At 36.6% G+C, this 25,507-nt stretch overlaps 1 protein-coding gene, 1 non-coding gene and 1 pseudogene across 2 annotated transcripts in view; 1 reads left to right on the top strand and 2 right to left on the bottom strand.

The window, feature by feature from the left end:
• Positions 1 to 25,507, bottom strand: part of IARS2 (isoleucyl-tRNA synthetase 2, mitochondrial) — a 51,873-nt gene that overhangs the window by 8,232 nt on the left and 18,134 nt on the right. The window contains exons 13-18 of the mRNA XM_020284427.2: positions 15,955 to 16,057; positions 15,207 to 15,300; positions 3,732 to 3,840; positions 2,628 to 2,730; positions 825 to 950; positions 59 to 190 (exon numbers count right to left, since the gene is read on the bottom strand). Coding sequence (XP_020140016.2) covers positions 59 to 190; positions 825 to 950; positions 2,628 to 2,730; positions 3,732 to 3,840; positions 15,207 to 15,300; positions 15,955 to 16,057 — 667 coding nt within the window. The remainder of the gene's footprint in view (positions 1 to 58; positions 191 to 824; positions 951 to 2,627; positions 2,731 to 3,731; positions 3,841 to 15,206; positions 15,301 to 15,954; positions 16,058 to 25,507) is intronic.
• On the top strand, positions 944 to 1,826 carry LOC105886091 (NADH dehydrogenase [ubiquinone] 1 beta subcomplex subunit 6 pseudogene; annotated as a pseudogene).
• Positions 2,241 to 2,344, bottom strand: LOC142864046 (small nucleolar RNA U13). The gene has a single exon (XR_012914639.1). It is a non-coding gene; the product is annotated as a small nucleolar RNA U13 (small nucleolar RNA).

Here is a 25,507-nt window from a genome sequence, read left to right on the forward strand (position 1 = left end):
TTAACATACAATAGTGCTGGCATTTCTATTTTCCAAAAGCTTATTAAGTCACACTTACCTTGTTTGCATAATCCTGCAGTAAGTGTAGCATATACTGGTCTATGACATACATATTTTTAACAGGGATGGAATATTTCTCTGGGTTGAAATCAGCCACATTTCCCAAAAGAAAGCGGAGAGTATTCCTAAGCTATTCATAGTGAGAAAAAGTATGCAGTTTAAAAAAAATGTATGAGGTTTTCAATTGTCACTGAAAAGTCATTTTATTAATCTATAATTAAGTTTCATCCAATTCTCATCACTTTCTTAATGGGATAAATTTATTATATTATTTCCAAATATGACTACAAATGAAAAAAAAAAAAAAAACCTTCTCATTCCCATAGTCCAACAGCCCAGTTATGGAAAGAACCACTGATTTTATGCCTAAAGACTGAGTTTTCATTTTATTTCTTTATAATCTTAGGGCAAATCGCCTTTTAGTAGCTCAGTTTATTCATGTGAGTAGGTGAGAATAATGTTATTCACCTGCCTCACAGGTGAAAATAAAGATAAATGGAAAAAATGTGAAAAGTCATTGAGTACATAAAAGTACATAAAATTAAAAATTAATGTTATGCTATGTTTTGTATAATCTAAAATATAAAAGTACATTATATTATTAGTGTTATTACTAATATCTTTAAAGAAATAAATTTACACAGGATATTTTAAAATGCTCACAACATGTGAAGACTCACTGTCATTGAGTATTTCAGTGCCACACAAAATGTGCCTCATTTGTAAACTTTTCATTCGGAACGAGAAAGAATAATGACTCTGACCTTGTGAATATCATCTCTGGCAGCACTGAGCACAGACGGGCCAACCGTCACTTCAGTGAAGACATTGGACTCAGCCACCCACCAGCGAAGGACATCAGCCCCGTAGGGAGGCTCTTTGCTGAGATCCTTTTCATTAGGGAAAAACACAGAAACAGAATGGCTTTCAATTCCAGTAGCCAATTGGAAGTTTCAGGCAAAGTTCCTATGCAGAAATGTTCAAGCACAACGTTAAGAATAAACTATGCCAGCGCTGTCGTGAAATGAGGCTCAAACCAGGCTGCACCTAAAAACAACCAGGCTGCTCCCAGGCGTCCTTGCAAGGTTGTTTTTCGGACCGGGAGCGCGCATTAAGTGGTAAGATCCTAGTTCGTGGGCGCGCCGTGTCCTTTTGCCTCGGTACCAGCAGCGACATGTCGGGGTACAGGCCGGATGAGAAACTGCGGCTGAGAAGGCGAGGGCTGAAAGACCAGGAGCTCAGCCATCGGGAGCCAGTGCTGCCCCCACGGCAGCCGTGGCCTATGGAGGCATTCTGGAATAAGCTTTTGCAGAACGGAAGCCCCTGGAGGAACATGGTCTACAAGGTAAACCAACGCAGTCTCTTTGCTCTTCACTCATGTACTTATACCGGCCTGGATTTTTCATTATGATTTAAAGTATCATGTGACTATGAAACCATATGCCATCGTTTGAAAGGAAGCCCAGAATATTCCCAGGTGATACAACGGTGGAGACTGGAGAAGTAATTCCACCAATGAAAAGAATTCCCTGATCAGCATCATTGAAGATTACTTAAAAATTTCAAAGGCTTATGAACTCAAGTTTATTCCTATATTACCATATGTACTGAATGTATTTTCTGGACAAGTAGCTTTAATAAAGTGTACTCTGAGAAAACAAACAAACAAATTAAAAAAAATAAAATAATAAAAACAACGAAATGGGAGGAAGGAAAAGCATGCTCTGTGATCCTGTTCGAGGCCCAGATGCTAAAACCTAAGCTCTTCGCGGCCATGCCCACATCCACCTGTGACAGCAGCGGCCCAGGGACAGAGCGGAGCCAGGGATGAGTCTCTGATAAGGGAGGGGGAAGCGGGGCAGCTTTCCGTATCAACATTTCCTAGCAACCCTGTACACAAAGCAGTGAATGACGACAGGATGTGAGGAGGGCAATAAACAGCCACAGGAGTGAAAAAACAGACAAATGGTTTTATTTTATGAAAACAACTAAAAAAAAAAAAAAAACAAAACAACCCCAAATTATCAGCAACCTCAGATTTGATGTCCATTAATGACTTGCTTTAAAGTGTGTAATTGCCAAGAATAAAACAATGAAACATAACATTTACAAGTTTTCATCTCCTTTTTTTTTTTATATCATTTCCACTTACCTGTAAAATTACGGTTTATGCATTTTTTGTTTCCATGTGAGATGTGCCAACATCCTAACAAGGTGTGAGGGAGGCATGTATCACACAATAGGGTGAAAACCTGATCACCACACTTATGAACCATAAAAGGCCACATTTGAAAAGGTCAGACGATTAAAAAAGAAACAGTATGATTCAGGACCTAACTGGAGATTCAGACCTGAAATGAGTCAAGAAGGGCCACAAACCCAGCCCTTCCCTTTTCATTAAAATCATGTGTTATTTAAGCGTCTAGATTTAAAACATGATAAGGCATCCACTACTAATATAAAAGATAGATTTTATTTTTACATTTAAGTAATTATATTAAGGGCTTTGGCTGTCAACTTAAGAGCCTTAAAACAAAAATAAAAGAAAGTTGTAGGAAACCACTTACTCGTCCTCCATTGATGATAACATCAGGGTCAATGACATTCCCAAGAGACTTGGACATCTTTTCTCCCTTTTCTCCAAGGGTAAATCCATGAACAACCACTGTCCTAATAAGACAAATCAGTTATATTAATGATAAACACACTGATTTTTTTGAAAATGGTAACAGCTTTAAAAAGAGTACCTGAGTTTGATACAAAAATAGGACTTTTCTTGACAGATTAGGGATGAAAGCTTTTCTTGAAAGTCTAGTTGTCAACAGCTTATCTACCATGATCATTAGTCAACTCTCTACTTAATCAAGGGAAAACCTTAGATGTTTTCATTCACTAAAGAAACTATTTCCTGAGCTTCTGCTATTAATATGTACTCATTTTGAGCATTAAATCTAATCAGGAAAAAAAAGTATCTTAAAAAGAGCAGATTATCACCTTAAAATTATTTTCAAAAAGACAATTTGAAAAAAAAATGGTATCTGCTGTTCGGTCGGTCTTTACAAACACATTACAAAAGAAACAAAAAACATCTAAAATGTTCTGGGATGCATCATAAGATAGCAAAAATCTTAAGCTACTTAAGAATCTTTCTGATAAAAACTTTTGCCTACACATTTGAAAAAGGAAAAACATTATCAGTACTAAATAATCCCAAACTTAATAAATAGGCATTTAAAAAAGGAATGTTTCAGTTCATCAGCTCCTGTGGATATCCTTCCCTACGTCCCTCTGTGTCAAGTCAAGATCTAGAGGACAGCGGTACTTTGAGATAGGAGTCTGCCAACTTCCTCATTTGCCCGCAAGTTAATAAACTCCTCTTTCCTTCTCTTCTACAACAACAACAACAAAAAGATCTAGGTCCACATAGGTTTCTCTAGCTACTCCAGTCATGCTGATTTTCTCTTCTAGGAGTTATGGCCTATGTTAGTGACAAGAGAGCTACCTATGTATTGTCTCCTTTCTCTCTCTCTTCTTTAAATTCTTATTTGTCTAATCAACAGGAGACTACGACAATCAGGGGTACAGTACTTTATCACATGATATTACTTGGCATAGTGCCTCACATGCCCACAAGGACTCAGCAGAGGTTTAGCTAAGGTAGAAATACTTACTTAAACGGTGCTTTTTTCCTCATCGCCACACTCGTTAATAAGGAAGACTGAAACCAACCCCCAATCTGGTCTTTTCCTTCCAAGTACACATCCGCTCTTTGGTCAGTACCTCAAAAATTAAACATTTTTGAAAAACGCAGAAATGTAAAGTTAATTAAAACAGAAAAACAAAAATGAGAATGTATCAAAGCATTCAGATAATAAAAGTAATCACATCATTTATCTCTGTGTCATGCTCTACCTGACGACTACACTGCACTCACTTGAGCTGCGACCCCACTGCCAGTTGATTATCAAGATAAAGTAGAGGCCGGGCGCGGTGGCTCACGCCTGCAATCCTAGCACTCTGGGAGGCCGAGGCGGGCGGATTGCTCAAGGTCAGGAGTTCAAAACCAGCCTGAGCGAGACCCCGTCTCTACTATAAAAATAGAAAGAAATCAATTGGCCAACTAATATATATGTATAAAAAATTAGCCGGGCATGGTGGCTCGTGCCTGTAGTCCCAGCAACTCGGGAGGCTGAGGCAGCAGGATTGCTTGAGCCCAGGAGATTGAGGTTGCTGTGAGCTAGGCTGACGCCACAGCACTCACTCTAGCCTAGGCAAGAAAGCGAGACTCTGTCTCAAAAAAAAAAAAAAAAAAAAAAGATAAAGTAGATAAATCTTTGAGTATCATCTCCCAAAGCACAGCTAACTAAACACTACCTAACCTAGGCGTGGATTCATTATAATTATCAATATCAATATTTCCAGTTAAATCTTCTATGAAAATAAATATGGTTTTATTAATTCAACAAATACTAGGCCGGGCGCGGTGGCTCATGCCTGTAATCCTAGCACTCTGGGAGGCCAAGGCGGGTGGATTGTTTGAGCTCAGGAGTTTGAGACCAGCCTGAGCAAGAGCAAGACCCGGTCTCTACTATAAATAGAAAGAAATTAATTGACCAACTAATATATATAGAAAAAAAAAAAATTAACCAGGCATGGTGGTGCATGCCTGTAGTCCCAGCTGCTTGGGATGCTGAGGCAGGAGGATTGCTTGAGCCCAGGAGTTTGAGGTTGCTGTGAGCTAGGCTGACGCCATGGCACTCACTAGCCTGGGCAATAAAGTGAGACTCTGTCTCAAAAAAAAAAAAACCAAAAAACAAATACTTGCTGAGCACTTAATAACTTTATATGTTAATTCATTTAATTTTCATAGCTCTAATAAAGTATTATTGCCCCCATTTTACAGATGAGGAAAATGAGGCACAGAGAGGTTTAGGAACTTGCCCAAGGATGTGCAGACTGTGAGCAGCAGGGCTGGTTTCTGAACCTTGACAATCTGGCACTGAAGCGCATGCTCTTAACCAAGAAGTCAGACTACTGAAATGTGCCTGATCTTGACAACCAAACAAACAAAAAACAAGGTCTTATAAAGGTCAAATTATTAACTTCTCATTTGACAATGCCCCAGTCAAAAAATGGGCAAACTGTAAAAAAGGCATATGAATAATTTCATCTAGAGTTAGGACATGCATATAAGCAGACTTGAGCGATAATTTTAGTATTTTACAACAACAGTTATTCCAGCAGTTAATAATACAATAAGGGACCACCTGGCAAACATCGGAAGTACCAATCATTTCAGACAAGAATCATCAAGGAGGCTTAACTACTAGGTGAAAATTGAGAAAACAGGATATTTCCATAGTCTTAAAGTATCTCCCTAAAAAATACTTACTAATAAAAATTACTGGCAGGGAGGGGAAGTAACTTTGCAAAAGAGAAAACGCAGACATCACCTTAACCAAGTGCTCACAGTTAAACATCACCAGTAATGGGACAGATAGACATCATGTGACTTCTGAAATGATGCAATGAAAAAAATATAATATCCATCCTGTGATATTCCTGCCAAAACTGCATAACCTAAATCTAATCATGAGGACATATCACACAAACCTAAAGACAGGGACCATCTTACAAAATAAACCACCTGCACCTTCATGAGTGTCAAGGTCATAAAAGACAAAGAACAGGAGGACTAAAGAGACATGACAACTAAATGCAACATGCCATGTGAGCCTAGACTGGATCTTGGATTCTTTTTTTTTCTTCTTTCCATAAAGAATGTTATTGGGTAAAATTCGAATAAGATCTGTATATAGTTAACAGAATGGAATTAGTGTTGGTTCCCCGATTTTGATATCTATACAGGTTACATAAGAGACTGTCCATGTTTTTAGGAGATACACACTGAAATATTTAGAGATAAAAGATACATTTTCTCTATGTGTTATATATATACAAAGAGGATATATAAAGCAAATGTGGTAAAATATTCGCTTTGGGAAATCTAGATGAAGGGCATGTGGTAATTCTTTATACTACTTTGTGACTTTTCAAAATAAAAAGGTTTATAAAAAAAGGAACACGAGCTCTTGAGAAAGATTACTTCCATATTTTAAATCTGAACTCACAACACAAAGCAGCTCCATAATCCCTTTTATTTATAAAATGATGATTTGTCCTTATATGCTAATTGAAGATGTACTGCTGTAATCTTTATTTGAGAAAGATTATCTGGGTGAAGGTGGGGAGACAAAATTAAAATAATTGAATTAAACCAGTTTACTTTCACTGATATTTCTGAGCACTAACTACAAAGCAGGCACTGTGTTAGATCCTTGTGGGAAAAACTGAAGAAATGTGGTCTCTGCCCTCTTGGAGCTGACACCTAGTGGAGTAGATATTATGTTAAACAAGAAATAACTGTGATAGGTATTACCAGGGGAAAATAAAGAGTTTAATCTAGTCTATACAGTCACAAGAGTCTAAGACAATATAAAAAGGTAAATGCATCTGCAATTGGAACAAAAGTTTTAGCCTCAACATCTGGAATGCTAAATCTATGTCCTACTTTTCTTCTTCCTCTACTGACTTGTGGCCACTTGTAACCATGTAAAACTTTGATAATGCCAGCGCTCAAATCGCATCCCATCCCATCGCATCCCATCCCATCGCATCCCACCCCATCCCATCCCATCCCATCCCATCCCATCCCATGGCATCCCATCCCATCGCATCCCATCCCATCCCATCGCACCCCATCCCACCGCATCCCATCCCATCCCATCCCATCGCATCCCATCCCATCGCATCCCATCCCATCGCATCCCATCCCATCCCAAAATGCTAACTCCCTTCTGGCGACCACGTTATGGATATCATTCAGTAAGATGATTATGTGACAGAACACTAGTAGAAATTCTTTTCTGAAATAAGTAGATAATGAAATAGCAAGAAGTATCCCTAATCTTTTTCATTATTTTGAAAAGTACCCACACTTCTGCCCTAGTCGAGTCATCACTGGCAGTCCAAAACCACAGAATCAAACCAAAGTTTCGTCATCTTGGAGAAATTACTACTTCTAAGCCTTGATGAATATATCTGTAATAGTTTGGGGGGCCTTAGTGTAACCTTCCTTTGCTTCTATTTCTTCTTTAGCAAAATGGAAATACCACCAATATCCACCTACTTTATAAGGCTGCGGTAGAGATTAAAGAAGTACATGCTCAGGACAATGCTTACAACGTAGTAAACATTCAGTAAATGTTAATTACTATTAAGATACATCACTGAGAGAAGCAAGAAAGATTCTTCCTGGTATATTTTTTTAAAGATTTTTATATGAAAGAATACTTGCAAAAACATGATTGTTTGTACAAAACTATTTTTATTTATTTTTTATTTATTTATTTATTTTTGAGACAGAGTCTCGCTTTGTTGCCCAGGCTAGAGTGAGTGCCGTGGCGTCAGCCTAGCTCACAGCAACCTCAATCTCCTGGGCTCCTCCTGCCTCAGCCTCCCAAGTAGCTGGGACTACAAGCATGCACCACCATGCCTGGATAATTTTTTTTTATATATATATTAGTTGGCCAATTAGTTTATTTCTATTTATAGTAGAGACGGGGTCTCGCTCTTGCTCAGGCTGGTTTCGAACTCCTGACCTCGAGCGATCTGCCCGCCTCAGCCTCCCAGAGTGCTAGGATTACAGGCATAAGCCACCGCGCCTACAAAACTATTTTTAAAAATACACACACAGTCTTTAATCCTTCCCTAGAGGTACAAGTTGTAACACCCTAAAAAAATAAGAGGACACCAATCCATAACAATATCACAACAAAACAGGTAATGAATTTTTTTTTCCAGCTAACACATTTGAAGTGTAAGGTCTCAGTGTTCTTATCTTTCCCATTGTCATATATGCTGAATTGTTGGAATTGGGTAAGAAGCAAAATTCTATCCTGAAAAAGGAAATATAAATACCAAAAATTTCTGGAAATAAGAGCCTTTTAGGAAAGTGCATAAAATCAGCCAAAAAAAGGTAGGGAGAGGGGCAGTTCTGGGGTTAGCAAAGCTCTGGACAGGAATGAAAACATAAAGTTTGCTGGAATTTCCAGAACTGAGGACAAGAAGTTTAGTGTTCAATGGTAAGGAATACAAAGCACAAACTCAAGTGCTGTTAAACTGTGGATTTATTGTACAACCACACACAGTTCCTATTCCAATAAGTTCATTTTTAGTGATTTGTCTTTTTTCTAACAAAAGTATATTCTCACTTTCAGAAATCTGTAAAATAGTGAGAAATTTAGGGAAATAGAATCATAGATATTCCTACTACACAGAGATAATTACTTTGACATTTTAGCTATTACTTTCCAAGATTTTTTCTATGCATATTGACATGGACATGAGTCTGTTAAAAATTAAGATATTTCATCTGTATGCTGCCCTTCTGTAGTCTGTACTTTTTTTTTTTTTTTTTTTTTTTGAGACAGAGTCTCGCTTTGTTACCCAGGCTAGAGTGAGTGCCGTGGCGTCAGCCTAGCTCACAGCAACCTCAAACTCCTGGGCTCGAGCGATCCTTCTGTCTCAGCCTCCCGAGTAGCTGGGACTACAGGCATGCGCCACCATGCCCGGCTAATTTTTTATATATATATCAGTTGGCCAATTAGTTTCTTTTTCTATTTATAGTAGAGACGGGGTCTCGCTCTTGCTCAGGCTGGTTTTGAACTCCTGACCTTGAGCAATCCACCCGCCTCGGCCTCCCAGAGAGCTTGTAGTCTGTACTTTTTCAAATTTAACATGCCTTTAAATAATATTTTCCATGCCCATAAATATTCTTCAAAAACATGACTTAATGACTGCACGCCACTCTATCATGCATGTATACCATACTAATCACTTTTCTACAGCAGGATACTGAGTTTATTATTTCAAATCACTTACTATTAGAAATAACACTGCAATGAATATCCTCACATATAATCTTCACTCAGATCTAGTTGTCTCTATAGGAGAAATTCCTATAAGTAGAATTACTTGGTCAAAATATAGAAACTACTTCAAAGCTGATAATGCTTAATGTTTTACTGTAGATTTATTGTACAACCTCAGATGACATTTGAGGTAACACTTCCAGTAAGTTTATACCAAATTACACTTCTACCGATGAATCTGGAGCAAGATTACATTTAACTAAGAAGGCAGGCAGGGCACAGTAGCTCACACCTTTAATCCCAGCAGGAGAATCACTTAAGACCAGGAGGTTGAGACCAGCCGGGGCAATACAGCAAGACTTCATTCTCTACAAAAAATTTTTAAAAAGTAGCTGGCTGTGGTGATGCATGCCTGTAGTCCTAACTACTGGGGGCGTGGGGGTGCTGAGGCAGGAGGATGGCTTCAGTCCAGGAATTTAAGGTTACAGTGAGCTATGATCAGGTTGCTACACTCCAGCCTGGGTGATAGAGCGAGACCCTGTCTCTTAAAAAAAAAGGCAAATTGTAGAAGGAGTACAAGCTGATATGACAAAACTATTACTTAATCTATGTGACAGCTGAAAATAACTTAAAGCAAAAATAAGCACTAAAAGTATGCCAATATATAATTATTGATTTTTAAAATCAGGCTGTTTTCGAAGTAGTATTGTGTACGTCCTTAAAGGGTGACTTTTTAAAAAGGTTATTTGTAAACCTAAGCTGTAAATCCAAGTTCCTATTTCAAAAAAAATTACCTTTTTTCTCTATTTATTTCAATTTATTTCTGTTTAAAAAAAATCAGAAATGAAGAAGAACAAATATTTTAAAACAATAATTACTTCAGCAGACCAATGGCTAAATACATGGTGGTATATCCAGACAATGGAATGTTACTCAGCATTTAAAAAAATGGCTATCAAACCAGGAAAAAACATGGAGGACACTTAGACATACATTATTAAGTGAAAGAAGCCAATCTCAAAAAACTACATACTGTACAATTCCAACTATATGACATTCTAGAAAAAGCAAAACTATGGAGACCATAAAAAGATCAGTGGTTGTTAGGGGTTAGGGGAGAGAGACGGCAGAGTAGATGGAGAAGAGGAATTTGAGGGGCAATGTTACTATTCTGTATGATACTATGACGTAGAGAACACCGAGAGTGAACCCTAATGGCCGTGCGCGGTGGCTCATGCCTGTTATCCCAGCACTCTGGGAGGCCGAGGCGGGTGGATCATTTGAGCTCAGGAGTTCGAGACCAGCCTGAGCAAGAGCAAGACCTCATCTCCACAAAAAAAAAATAGAAAGAAATTAGCTAGACAACTAAAAAATATATATATATGTGTGTATATATTACATACATAGATATGTAATATATCTATGTATGTGTGTATACACACACACACACACACATATATATATGTATATAAAAATTAGCTGGGCATGGTGGCGCATGCCTATAGTCCCAGCTACTCAGGAGGCTGAGGCAGGAGGATTGTTTGAGCCCAGGAGTTTGAGGTTGCTGTGAGCTAGGCTGACGCCACAGCACTCTAACCCGGGCAACAGAGTCAGACTCTGTCTCAAAAAAAAAAAAAAAAAAATAGTAAGGGAGGTGGTGCATGTAGAGGGGAAGGGTGTGGGAACTATGTACTTTCAGCTCAATTTTGCTGTAAAACTAACACTGCTCTAAAAAATAAAGTCTATTAAAAAACACTCACACAATTATTTTTTAACCATTGTAATAACGCCTTTTGTAAATGTTTAAAGAATGTTTTAGATATGTATGTACACTTTATTACCTATGATTCATTTAAAAATGCTAGCCCTTCCCTTTCACAGAAAGTTTTTGTTTCAATTTCTTGAACTCACAATGAAACATGTACTTGACCTAATGTCAAACTTGTAAGCCAAATCTCTTTCACTGCTCGAAAATCTATTAGCAGAAAGTAAAACCAGTTGTATATACTATATAATGACCAAATTCATCTCATTATACATTAGTTAATACATGAAGATTGACAGCTAAAATTAAGCTCAAAATCCAGCTGCTTTTATTTTGAAATAATGTATTCATTCTCAAGGAAATTATGCGGTCACTGAATCATTTCATATTTGACTTGGCACAAACCATTTACGAAAGAAAAGTACAATGAGACTTCGCAGGAAAACAGATGACTTCTTTTAAAAAAAAAAAAAAAAAGGAATTGTCTGTCACCTTTGGTTCATGGCTTTTTAAACTATGAATTCACTTAGTATCTCGACTCTTTCTGCCTGTCCTGAAATTGTTATCACAAAACAAAAAGGGAAGGGCCGGGCGTGGTGGCTCACGCCTGTAATCCTAGCTCTCTGGGAGGCCGAGGCGGGCGGATTACTCGAGGTCAGGAGTTCGAAACCAGCCTGAGCAAGAGCGAGACCCCGTCTCTACTATAAATAGAAAGAAATTAATTGGCTAACTAATATATATATATATATATATATATATATATATATATATATATATATATATATATATATATATATAATTAGCCGGGCATAGTGGCACATGCCTGTAGTCCCAGCTACTTGGGAGACTGAGGCAGAAGGATTGCTTGAGCCAGGAGTTTGAGGTTGCTGTGAGCTAGGCTGACGCCACGGCACTCACTCTAGCCTAGGCAACAGAGCGAGACTCTGTCTCAAAAAAAAAACCAAACAAACAAAAAAAAAAACAAAAGGGAAGATAAAAAAGCGTAAAAGATAAGCCAATCAATCAATTTCTTATTGGTCTCTCTTAAGATTTTGATTGATTGAGGAGGAATATGAGACTTGAGTGAAAACTAGAAACTACAGTTGAAGATTGGGTCTGTGTAGTATCTGTGCGTGTAGTTTATTCGTGTTCTGGCAGGCTCTTGCACACACATGATATATGTTTAAATGACAAATTAATTTTCAATCTTTGAATTAACTGCCTAAATATGAGAGGGAAGGAAAAATGACTTGTTGAGTAGGTATTTTTTAACACTAATTTCATTCGATAAAGAATTTCTGGAAGGGGGGGCTTCAAGATGGCTGACTGGAGAAACCTATCACTTGCCTCCTCCAGAGAAGAACCACAACACTGAGCAGATAAATACATGAATCAAACACAGCATCTAAGAGAGGACACTGGAATTCAGACGGAAGGAAGTGAAAGGCAATCTCTGAAGCATGGAAGGAGAGAGAAGTGAAGGAGCCAGCACTGCGCCAAGGTCAACTGGGAGCCAGGAGAAAATCCCCAGTATGGGGAAAAGGTAAGAAAGAGACCCCAGTGGTCTACTTTCCCACCATGGGCTCCTGCACTCCCACCCACAGGAGAGCCCCTTGGCCATTATGGTCCCTGGCACTAGTACAGGGAGCTGTCTAGAGTCCACGGAACACCACTGTTCCAGAGAGGCAGTTTATGCTGGATCCCATCCCCCAACTAGACCTGCAGCTGCAGCATGGTGCCATTTTGAGAACTCAAACCCCACCAGACTCCATCCTACCCTGGGGTCCCCAAGAATACTATACCTAGCAAAGCTATGCTTTAAAAATGAAAAAGAAATATAGTCTTTCCCAGATAAGCAGAAACTGCAAATCATTACCATTCTACAGCCTTATAAGAAATGCTTATGGAAGTCCTATGTCTGGAAGCAAAAGTCCTACATCTGGATAGTATCTATCATCATAAAAACACACAAAAGGCCGGGCGTGGTGGCTCACGCCTGTAATCCTAGCACTTTGGGAGGCCGAGGCGGGCGGATTGCTCAAGGTTAGGAGTTCGAAACCAGCCTGAGCGAGACCCCGTCTCTACCAAAAATAGAAATAAATTAATTGACCAACTAAAAATATATATACAAAAAATTAGCCGGGCATGGTGGCGCATGCCTGTAGTCCCAGCTACTCGGGAGGCTGAGGCAGTAGGATCGCTGAGCCCCGGAGATTGAGGTTGCTGTGAGCCAGGCTGACGCCACGGCACTCACTCTAGCCTGGGCAACAAAGTGAGACTCTGTCTCAAAAAAAAAAAAAAAAAAAAAAAAAACACACAAAAGTATAAAACTCACTGGTAGAGCAGGCACACAAATGGGAAAGAGAAAGGACTCAAATGTTATCACTATTAAAAAACCATCAAAACTCAATGATAAACAATAAGAGAGGAACAAAGAATATACAAAATAAAAAAACAATTATTGATATGATAGGAATAAGTCCTCACACATCAATAGTGACCTTGAGTGTAAATGGATTAAATTTCCCACTTAAAAAATACAGATTGCCTCAATGGATAAAATAATGACCCAACTATATGCTGCCTACAGGAAACTCACTTCCCCTGTATAGACACATATAGGCTGAAAGTGAGGGATGGAAAAAGATAATCCAGGTAAACAAAAACCAAAAGCAAACAGCAGTAACTATACTTGCTGCACTTAGGAATGTAAAAATTATCAGAAATTTAAAAAGCAACAAAGTTAGTAGCATTAATTCTCATGAAGGCCAAAGCAGTGAATAAACTTTAAAATACATCATACACCACTGTTTCACATTTGGCATACTCTTTTCTGAAATTCAGGAAGCTGCCCCAAATATGGGAGCAGGAAAACTCTTTTTTCTGCTCTAACCTACCATAAGTAGTATTATTTGCCTACATTTGTAATATATAGTCATTCATTGCTTAACGATAGAAATATATTTTGAGAAGTGTGTTGTTAGGCAATTTTGCCATTGTGTGAACATCAGAGTGCACTTACACAAACTTGATGGTATAGTCTGCTGCAACACCTAAGCTATATGGCATCATAGCCTGTTGCTCCTAAGCTATAAACCTGGACAGCAGGTTACGATACTGAATACTGTAGGCACCTTTAACACAATGTTAAGTATTCATATATCTAAACATAAAAAAGGTACAGTAAAAATACAGTATTATAATCTTATGGGGCCAGTATCTTATCTGTGGTCTGTCATTGACTAAAACATCATTATGCAGTGCATGACTGTAATTTAGGGAAACAACGGACCCAAACTTGCAGTGTTTTCTCTCAAATACACTGGGAGAAACTTATGAAATAATAATTCTGAAAATTACTATACAACAATTATAATAATATGTAACTTAAGTTTGGTCATTATGAATTATTGTGCACATTTTAGCTGTAATAGAGAATAAACATGAGCTTACATGTATGTTGTTTTTCGTATTTCCTAATTGAAGGAAATATATATTTACCTACTAGGAATCATACTGCTGTCCTCTCACTAGTAACGCCTAGTGTAAGAAGTATATCTCAACGGAAACTGAGAACCATCCCTTTCAACCCCTTTAAAAATGGCCAGCTGCAGGAATGAGCTATTTTCCCCACATCACCTTGCTCCAGAAAGCAAACAGGATCTCCTGGGCCAAAGCTCACACTTAGCAGGAGTGAGGAATGGTCTGATTCATCACTATTTCCATGACATCTCATCCCTGTCTTTACCTTCATAGAGATGACAAGGCTTGTTCTCCATTTTAGCTCTAACTTTTCACTTAGTATCCATAAGGATATTTCTTCTTAAGCATCTCAATACATCCTCTAATGTGTGCCTTCTCCTACTACTTCTTTCTGATTCCTGCCCAATGTCTCTCCTTTCTCTTTATCCAATGAGTCAAAAACATACCCTAACTATGAGTTAGTCTAAAATCAGTCAACTGTCTGTATAGTGAGGAGAAAAGGCCATGAAAAGCAACATAATATAGAAAAATTAGAACTGAAAACCAGGCTACTTGAGTTCTAGTCGGATACTACCTATTAAGCTATGTGACCAATCTCATTTCTCATCTGAAAAATGATGGGGTCAGACTATTTCAGTGATTTCCAACCTTTTTTTTACATAACTGGGTGCCTTGCAGTTGCCAAGTAGACCAAGGAGAATGAGCTGCTTGAGAGGAAGAAGAAAATTCCCATTTTTATCTATCTTATGTATTACAGTTCTAAATAAAATTTTATTTAGAAACACAAAAAAGGCTTGCAAATCACTGGATTAAATTAACTCCAAGGGTTCTTCTAATTCTAAAATTATATTATAGCAGGAGATCTTCTTTGAAATAAAAAAGGTTTTGATTATAGATCTCTTCTAAGTAACAACTCTATATTTTCAAAACATCTTGATTGGCATATATGTATTTTTAAAAATTACCTGGAAGAACATGAGACCATGAAGTTCCACTATCAAACCAGATGTCCAAAATATCCTGACCGGGCACATATTCTAAGGCATCAGGACCACCAACCTAATAAAATAATATAAAAACATTTTAATACACAAAGATCACAATATGTACAATAAACACTGTACCCAAAAAGTCTTAAGAAAATGAAATACAACCATTAAATTCCCATTTTTAATGAAATTTAGAACATTTTTAAGCATTTTATAGCTAACTACAATTCCCTCCATTTGCACATAAAAATGATGGTGACCACTTAATCACATAGTTACCAATGTGATATGAATTATTTTTTATTTTCTTGAAATTAAATTAGTGTGTGATGCAATCAGCTACTTCAGAACCCACAAAGTCCTGACGTACCAACGTTAGGCACTGTTCTCTCATTGCCACAATTACATCTGCTTAGTCAACCAAATCAGTCAAAACCAATCTTGGCCCTTAATGAAATAACATGACTCCCACATTCCATTGCTACGTTACATACTATGCTCATGTAGCTAAACAAAATGTCCACTTTCAAACTGCCTTAGCTTCCCATTTACAGCGAATAAGATTCGTTAACTTTGGTTATCAGAGGAGCTATGGCTAAAAAAAAAAAAAAATCTGTTAACTTTACATGATAACATAATCACTTTTTAACTCCCAAGAAAACCTCATGTTGTTGTGAAGTCATGTAATACGCACAACGGCTGTTAAACACAAATCAGAATTTACCTGAGATAAGACTTCTTTTGGAAGAAGTTGCTCAGGGGGAAGAGTCCACCAGATATCACTGCCATGTTGTTCCACTAGTTTAATGATATGCTCAATGGTTTGGCTTTTAAGAGGAAAAGGTAGAATTACTCAATTAACTACTGTGATGAATAACAAACATTTTAAAATTAAGAAATAGGATATTTTCCTCAAACTTTAGTGGTATATCTTCAATTGCTTGCTTGGTTGCTGGCTGCCATCTTTTTTTTTTTTTTTTGAGACAGTCTCGCTCTGTTGCCTGGGCCAGAGTGCCATGGCGTCAACCTAGCTCACAGCAACCTCAAACTCCTGGGCTCAAGCAATCCTCCTGCCTCATCCTCCACAGTAGCTGGGACTACAGGCATGTGCCACCATGCCTAATTTTTTCTATATATTTTTAGTTCTATTTTTAGTAGAGACGGGGCCTCCGCTCTTGTTCAGGCTGGTCTCGAACTCCTGAGCTCAAATGATCTGCCCACCTCGGCCTCCCAGAGTGCTAGGATTATAGGCATGAGCCACTGTGCCTGGCCGCTGGCTATCATCTTAAATTCAATATAAATAAAACCAGATTGTTCATGCATACTACAAAAAAGAAAAAACAGATTTTTCCTGACTTCCCTATTTCAGTCACTGATTTCCCTGTTTCTATCCATCCATTTTCTATCCAAGTACTTATACTCAAAACCCCTTAATTATTTTCCCTCCTCCAATTTCTGCCCAAATTAAACCAATATTGTGTCAGCTCTACCTTGGAAGTATTACAACTGTTCCAGGGACACTCTAATAGCCCAACTTCACTGCTTCATTACTAGATTGATGCAATGGTCTGACTTTTTCTCTACTCTCATCTCTTTAACAAGATACATCTTGAAATAGATGCATGCCTACAACTGTTTTTACCATGCTAATTCTCCGCTAGAAGACTTTCAAGGGCTTCTTCACTGCTATCAGGACTAAGTCGAAATCCATCTGGGTAACAAGCAATGCCATACTAGAGCAGGGACTTTGACAAGAGACACCCAGCCTTATACTCTGACCCTGCCACTTTTTATCTGTATGTCTATGCACAAGTACAAACACTTCTCTACGTTTTGGCTGTCCCATTTGTTCAGGAGAACAATCTAATTCACTTGTTCAAAAACTACTGAGCACTTCCAATGTCTTGGGCATGGGTCTAGGCACTGGAGATAGAGCAGTTAACAAAACGGACGAAATCCTCGACCTAATGGAACTTACATTTGTGATCCTAGACACTTCCCTCAGAATGACAGCGAACTGAGATTATACATGTAAAATTTAGCACAGTGCCTAACACAACAGAAAGCCAATGAATACATATCAAATGAATAAGGAAATCAGTCATATCTTTGGAAGCTATACAGTGGTAAAAATTATTTGAAAATTAACTCAAATAACTGAGGAAAAATTTTATTACTGAAATTTCTCCCAGGAATAACGTACTTTCAATTTGTTATACTATTTAATTTATTATTACGGCTTTGTTGATATTACAGCCTGCCCTAGTTGCTTTCCATTTATTCATAATACATGCAATGGTCAAACAAATGGACCCTGGCACCAGACAGCTTTGTTTAATTTCTGGCTCTACCACTTACTAGCCATGTTACCCTGCAGAAGGCACTTGGCATTTCTGTATCTTCGCTTCCTTGTTTGTAAAATGCAAACTGTAACAGCATCATTAAGAGACTTATTATGAATATTAATTGAGCTAATATACATAAAATGCCTAGAACGATGCTTGGCACATTTTAATAAATATTATGTAAGCATTAGCTATTATTCAAACTGATTTTTCAAAAAGTCAGGTAAACTTAGTCAAATTTATGTCGACCAATTACCAAAACATACATCCATATTAATATATACAGATTAAAATATATATAACTAAAGCCAATTGCCCTCCTTTCTACCACAGTCCATTAAAGCAAATAACTAAGAATTAACCATAGGTCCCCCAGTGTCAATGGAAAGGGACAGAGTAGTAGACAGGAAAAGGCATGAAGTTCTTAATTGGCTTCCATGTCTTACTGATCGTGACTACACAGGGCAACTCATTTAACTTCTATGGTCTACTAACTTACAGATAAATGAAGTGTTTACAAAAATTGTTGTCGAAAGCAAAAATCAAATGGGTGATATAAATTAGATAGGCTCTACAAGTTGAAATTTGAAATACCTCACAAACGCAAGATCTCACTAAGTTTTACAACAATGTAAAATGGGCACAAGTCTATATTTCTAAGATAGTCACTCATTTTAGATGGACTTTAACAGTAAAGATAAACTATTGTGTTATGAGACCATAAAAACTGTATTTAATAACCACCCAGTTATATGACAATAATATTTAGTTACACATTACTATTTTATATAGTTTACACAGAATGTTTTATCAGTTATGGAAATATGAATATATTAAAATAGAAAAATTTGAATAACTCAAATGCCTAAAAGAAGAAAAATCCTAAAAAAAGGCAAGAAATAGCAGCAAAGTACATTTACACACACACATGCATATGATTGCAATAGATATGCTGTTTGTACCAATTATGAAAGTATCAAAAAAAAAGAATGATTCTAAAAATGGTTGTCATTTTGCCTTTTTAAATTATGTTAGTAGATTGGCAAGTTTAGGTAAACATTAAAATATAACAGTAAAATAATTTCAAATATATTGGAAATTAACAGATAAACTAATATAGAAGTCAAAGTAAATGGTTCAAATTTTATATAAATTTAGCAAATACGGTAGAGATGTTAGGATTAATATTATTATTAATAAAAAGCATTTATATGTGTACCAGACATTATACTTTTCAAAGCACTCTCTAATTAGATTCACAAAAATACAGTTAGTAGATCTTGACAGATGACAGTTCTGTGCCTTAGAGTTCCTTAAATCAGGAGGCTAAGCAAGTAACGAAGTTAGAACCAAGCCTTGAAATTTTGTCTGCTAAATCATGGCTCAGTGCTGTTTTTACTTCTCTTTTCTGCCTCTCTAACTCATCTATAAAGACAAGCCCTGTAACTGAACTTACACTCCTATGCTCTAGGGTTTGCTAAGGGATGGCAAAAAGCCTCTTACCACCCATGCATAATAAAAACTGTAAATCAGAGATGAAGTTGGGGAGCCAGGGAGTCTCCGGAAATTAGAGTGTTGACAGAGCAAGCACAAAGTCCAAAGACCAGACCCTGCCTATGACTTGTTGGATAATGACAGGAATAAATCATATTCTTTTTCTGAGCTTCGGTTTCTATAAGCACTGGGAAAAGCCGTAACAAAGACTAGGTTAAAAAATTCTATTCTTAACCCTTTGCACTCGCTTGCTTTTTTCTCGATTCCTTTATTCTACTCGGGATTTAATTTTTTAAATACCCCAGATTTTACAAAGTGCGGCGGTAGAATAAAAAACTGGAGTTACTTTTCATACAAACTTATTTATTTGGATTTTTTTATATTTCAAATTATTGATACATTCAAAGAGTATCTCTATAATTTTTGCTAACCATGTCGAGTCACACTTGACATCCAAGTGCAAAGGGTTAAAAGTCCTAATAACTAAAAAAAAGTAAGTAACCTTACGACAGCAGATGATACTTACAGATCACTTTCAAATGTCAAATTCAACTTTAATAAAACTAAGATCTTTTTCATATGCTTAAATATCAAATAATTCAATGACGTTTTAAAATTATATATTAAGTATTATTTAACTATGCTTAAGTATCTTATTGAGTCTATAACTAAAAGCAACAAACAACAAAGATTCCAATTTTGCCTTTGCATGTTATTAAGGACACTGTATAAACTCACCAAGTTTAATCAAACAGCTCTAGTCTAACTGAAACTCATTTTTTAATTGCTACCTTTTCTTATAAAGATATCAGTAATTCACTTAGATATATGGCAAAATATTTTAATATAAAAATAACAGTAAATTACATATTAATTTTTTAAATTATATTATAAATTACAAGTTAAATTATAAAAAATTGCAAATTAAAAATACTTTAAAAAAACTCATAAAGGGCTCTTATAGTAGTGAAAAGGAAAGTTTGTTTGGTTTTATTTTTCTTTCAGTTTACCCAATAATACTTATGAGAAACAATGTAACTATACAGTGTTATCTACATCAATGAAAAGCAATCCTGCAGTACTTTTTAACAATCCAATTTCAAAAAAGCTGTCATAAATAAAAGTACATACCACTGAGAAAACAGCCCAATATTTTTTCTTCATCATGTATGCATATGAATTGGAACAAAAGAAACCTTTTTCCAATGCATCCGAAAGAAATACAAAATATTTGTAAGGGAGACAAGCAGCTTTGCCTCATTACTAGAGCAAGTCACATTAACATTTACAGCAAGACTTGTTTCCCTTTATGTCATAAAATATAAAAACATCATATAGTAAAAAAAAAGTATATTAGATGTACTTTAATAACCACTATGTTCTGCAATTCAGTTTTGTTTTGTTTTGTTTGAGACAGTCTCTGTCACCCTGGTTAGAGTGCAGTGGCATCGTTATAGCTCACAGCAACCTTGAACTCCTGGGCTCAAGAGATCCTTCTGCCTCAGCTGCCTGAGTGGCTGGGACTACAGGCACTCGCCACCACACCCCACCTAATTTTTTCCATTTTTTGTAGAGACTGGGTCTCCCTCTTGCTCAGGCTGGTCTCGAACTCCTGACCTTCCGTGACTATCCCACCACGGCCTCCCAGAGTGCTAGGATTACATGTGTGAGCCACTGCACCCACTCTCAGTTCTATTTTGAGATTCCAGACTACCAAATTACTTACATTTTTAAAATAATAAGACGACTCTAGAATTAGAGAATAAAGAGAACCCAATGAGCATATGTTAATTAGCTCAATTTAGCCATTCCACAATGTATACATATTTCAAAACACCATGTTGTACATGATAAATATATGATTTTTGCCAATTAAAAATTAATTTAAAAATGATAAAAATAACAAAATTCCTGAAAAATAAAAATGCAGATTTCCAAGACAAAAATATTTTTACAATCCACACAAATCACAATTTAAGTGTAAGAACTGGTATCACAAAGGGAAAGCTTTCTCTTGCCTTGTACTCTGGTGGTCTGAATTCTAAAAAAGTGTGACAGAGAGTTTTAAAAACAAAAATTGCAATAAAAATAAACACAGTTACCTACAAACGAGGTTAAGTACAATAGATTATAAAATAAAGATAAATTTAATGTTCAAACAAAATCTGAAAGGATAATTGGAAAAAATATGTAAGTTCATGTTGAACAAGTACTCAAAGGATACTCGCAGATGGCTTACATTCATCTGATTTTCATACACAGAGAACTAGGAAACCATTAAAACCTAAGCTATCATTTTTAACACCTGTATATTCATTCTTATGTAACTGACTTAAATTTTACCTTTTTTATATTATTATGTTCCTTTATAAACAACTGTATCAGACACCTTACACACATCTTTGGTACAAGAGACATTAGTCCTCTTATTTCCTTAGGGTAAATACTTAAAAGTCAAATTTTTTTATAATGAAAATGAAATCATGGTTTAAAGTTCTTAAAAATAAGTTTCTAAGCATTTCTCTGTGATAGCAAATATTCTTCGGGGAAAAAATACAAGAAAAAAGTCTAAATTTGAAAATTTACAAACTCTCCTTTTATTTCATTAATATCCTATATATTTAACACAAACACACAGTTAACTTATAACCTAAAGATTAGTATAAATTACTGTTGATAAAAGTAGGTGAAACTACTTATCACTATATAATCTATATGCTTCCATTTTAATGCTGTATTTTACAAAGCAATAAGTCCATCATAAAACTTTGTACTTTACTCAAAGCCCTTATCTAAACACACGTATTATGTGGTTCCTTCTTGGGTTTCAATCAGTGAAAATCCACTAGAAAGCATGAGCAACTATAACAACCAATCATTCTGAACTTCCCTATCAACTGGAATGAAGGCTTATTTAGCATGCTACTGGAAATTAAGCAGCATTAAGAAGACTACCAGGTAACAAAGAAACTGCGGTCATTCCACTGTTCTCTGTGCTTTGTCTTTATAAGAAAAAATATTAAGGACTATAAGACAACTTTTCTCCTGCAAGTTATTGGAATAAGAATGAGGTAAGAGACTAAATGTTTCATACTTGTTTACTAAATTTAATTCTAGAACACAATGAAATTTGGGAGAGGGGAATTTCATTTACATTAATTTAATTCTAGACTTATATTTTAAAGGTGATAAGAAACAATTTTGGAGAAATTTTCTTTATTTAATGAACATAAATTTTTTTTCACCAAAAGGTCATTATTAACATAAGCAAAAATCTGAGGTAAAGCTAACACTCAAATTAAATTGGAAATTTCTCACCTATTTCTACTAAATTTCTCCTAATTTCTAGAAATGAAGTCAGAGCCTGTTTCCTAAACACATGTTAACTACTGTGTTAATAACATTAAATTCATAACAATCATCTGAAATGCTGCAAGAAATTTAACCAACTTTTCTCTAACTAGGTAGCCCATGTTTCTAAATTTTACCTTTTTTATGCTAAAAATTGTTTATTTTGTTTTTATTAACCAGGAGCAGATTTCAACCTAAATTACAATGGCATTATATTACAGATTCAGAAAATGACCAATGGTATTAAAATCAGAAATGGAATTATTTGGTGAGAAAATACAAATGTGAAAATGCAAATGAGATGATTAATTCAAATCAAAATTAAACATCAGAGTTTCAAATCTACCAGTCCCTAAACTTATTTAGAACATGAATAAATCAAGATTTTTCTTCTGGGAAACAAGTGTATTTAGAGATAATACGTAAACTTTCATCAAGAAAAGCAGAAGGAATTTTCTCATACATTGAATGGAGTTATCAAGTGTAACAGCAACTCCATATGGACTGTGGACCAATTTCCAGTGGAGATGCTGTTACTTTTGATGGTGACCAACTTGCTACAATACAGAAGCGTAACAAAGAAAGATAGAACATCAGGGTCACTCAACTCTCATTTGATTCAGGGGGGAAAAGATAACCTTTCATTGTTTTATAAAATTGACAAATAATTAAGAATTACTATCAATTTTCTGAAATTCATGTGTTATGTCACCAAAACGACCCAACAATGGAAGAGGATTAGAGTCATCATTCAGAAATGGTATACAGGAAATTGACCTATGAACTGACAGACAATGTGGCTAAGTTTGTCTGTCATTTCTGTAGGCCAACGTTCTGTATGTCTCTGCTACTTTAGAAATCAGATGTGAACTCATACAACGCAACCAACGCAATGGCAGAAACGCAGAAAAGAGTCTGTGACGTGACCATGTGAATGTATCGACTAAATAAAACGTTAATGATACCTAATGAAAACTTGTTTGTGTTTTTCTGACAAAGCTCACATTTCATCTAGCTTATTGACCAATGAATCTATGTATCATTTTGTCATGATAAAATATTGATCAACTAAACCAGTTTTCTCCACTTACTAATACATACATATGGTCCACCTCAGAGTTCAGAGGTTTACCACGGAACCCTCATTCACCTCAATCACTGAAATGAAAATCCCTAAGAATCTTGCTTTCTATGATAACTACAAAGAATGAGAAACAATGGCATGGCTTATAGAAGTTTTCTTAAAAGAAAACTCCCTAGTGTGAAATTTTAAACACTACTTGTGTAAATTCATCTCACCTGTAATCATTTTAATTCTTAACAGAGATATTAAGATATTCGCAGTTTACATCTGACCAAGCTCTAAATTATAAGAACGCAGCAACAATATTTACACCAAAGAGTCTTAGCTCCAAATTATAATAATATAGAAACAGCCTTACAATGACTTCCTGGTCTCTAGCCTCTAGTTTCTTTTCCTAAAACATGTTCTTACTCCTCATGTCTACTTAAAGTTTAAAGTCTTTAACCTAGCATTCGAGACTCACTCCAATTTGCTCCAACCAATCTTCCTTAGTATCTACCTTTCTACTCACTGCACATACCCTGCAGCCCCAGGATGGCTCCTGTAACTCTCTCTGCTTCTCGCCTCCAGATCTTGGGCTCCTACCGATCCCTCTCCTTGCAAAACACTTTCCCCCATTTCCTACCTAATCCTTGAGGCCCAAGTGAAATGCCACATCCTCTATCAAATGAAGTTAGTGAGCTACTTTATGGTTTCATGTTTGCCCAAGGCAGAGCCCTTCCTTCTTCCCTTTGAGCCATGTTGTCACACACTGTCAAACCATCACCCAGAAGTGGTGATACAAACTATCTTTTTTTTTTTTTTTTTTTTGAGACAGAGTATTGCATTGCTTGTTGCCCAGGCTAGAGTGAGTGCCATGGCGTCAGCCTAGCTCACAGCAACCTCAAACTCCTGGGCTCAAGCAATCCTCCTGCCTCAGCCTCCCAAGTAGCTGGGACTACAGGCATGCGCCACCATGCCCGGCTAATTTTATATATATATATATATATTAGTTGGCCAATTAATTTCTTTCTATTTATGGTAGAGACGGGGTCTCGCTCTTGCTCAGGCTGGTTTCGAACTCCTGACCTCGAGCAATCCGCTCGCCTCGGCCTCCCAGAGTGCTAGGATTACAGGCGTGAGCCACCGCGCCCGGCCCAAACTATCTTTTTTTTTTTTTTTTTTTTTGAGACAGAGTCTCGCTTTGTTATCCAGGCTAGAGTGAGTGCCATGGCGTCAGCCTAGCTCACAGCAACCTCAAACTCCTGGCTCAAGCAATCCTCCTGCCTCAGCCTCCCATGTAGCTGGGACTACAGGCATGTGCCACCATGCCCGGCTAATTTTTTTATATATATATATATCAGTTGGCCAATTAATTTCTTTCTATTTATAGTAGAGACGGGGTCTCGCTCTTGCTCAGGCTGGTTTTGAACTCCTGACCTTTGAGCAATCCGCCCGCCTCGGCCTCCCAAGAGCTAGGATTACAGGCGTGAGCCACAGCGCCCGGCCCAAACTATCTTTTAAACTGAAAAGCAGCCTTCACACAAAGGATACTAAGAACTACCCAATATGGGCTATTGATAATTCTAAAAACAAAAACAAAAGAACTACTTTCATCAATATTTTTTTAAAACTTCTAAAATATATGCATTCATAAAAGTACTATTAAAAAATACAAATAATGTTGATAATGAAAAGCAGAATGTTTTCACAGAAATGCCGAAGAACTCCAAGGTAGGTACAGTTTAGTCTATACCTACTGTCTCTTGAACACCCCATTACTTGCTGGCCTCTACTGCTCTCAAATTCCTCACTGGATCCTCAATTGGTGAAATGTATAAATACTTACCAAAATGTGCTCAAACTCTTTACTTAAGCTACAGTATAATTTCATAAAAATTCCATCCACAAAATTAAAACAATTTACTCAAAGAAAATGAAAACCCAGAATCTATCTCTACAAGGAATAATTAATACTGCCCTTTCCACATCTGCTAAAAACATCAACAACACTCAAACTCTCC

The sequence above is a fragment of the Microcebus murinus genome, chromosome 23, assembly GCF_040939455.1.
Source record: "Microcebus murinus isolate Inina chromosome 23, M.murinus_Inina_mat1.0, whole genome shotgun sequence".
Classification (NCBI taxonomy): Eukaryota; Metazoa; Chordata; class Mammalia; order Primates; family Cheirogaleidae; genus Microcebus; species Microcebus murinus.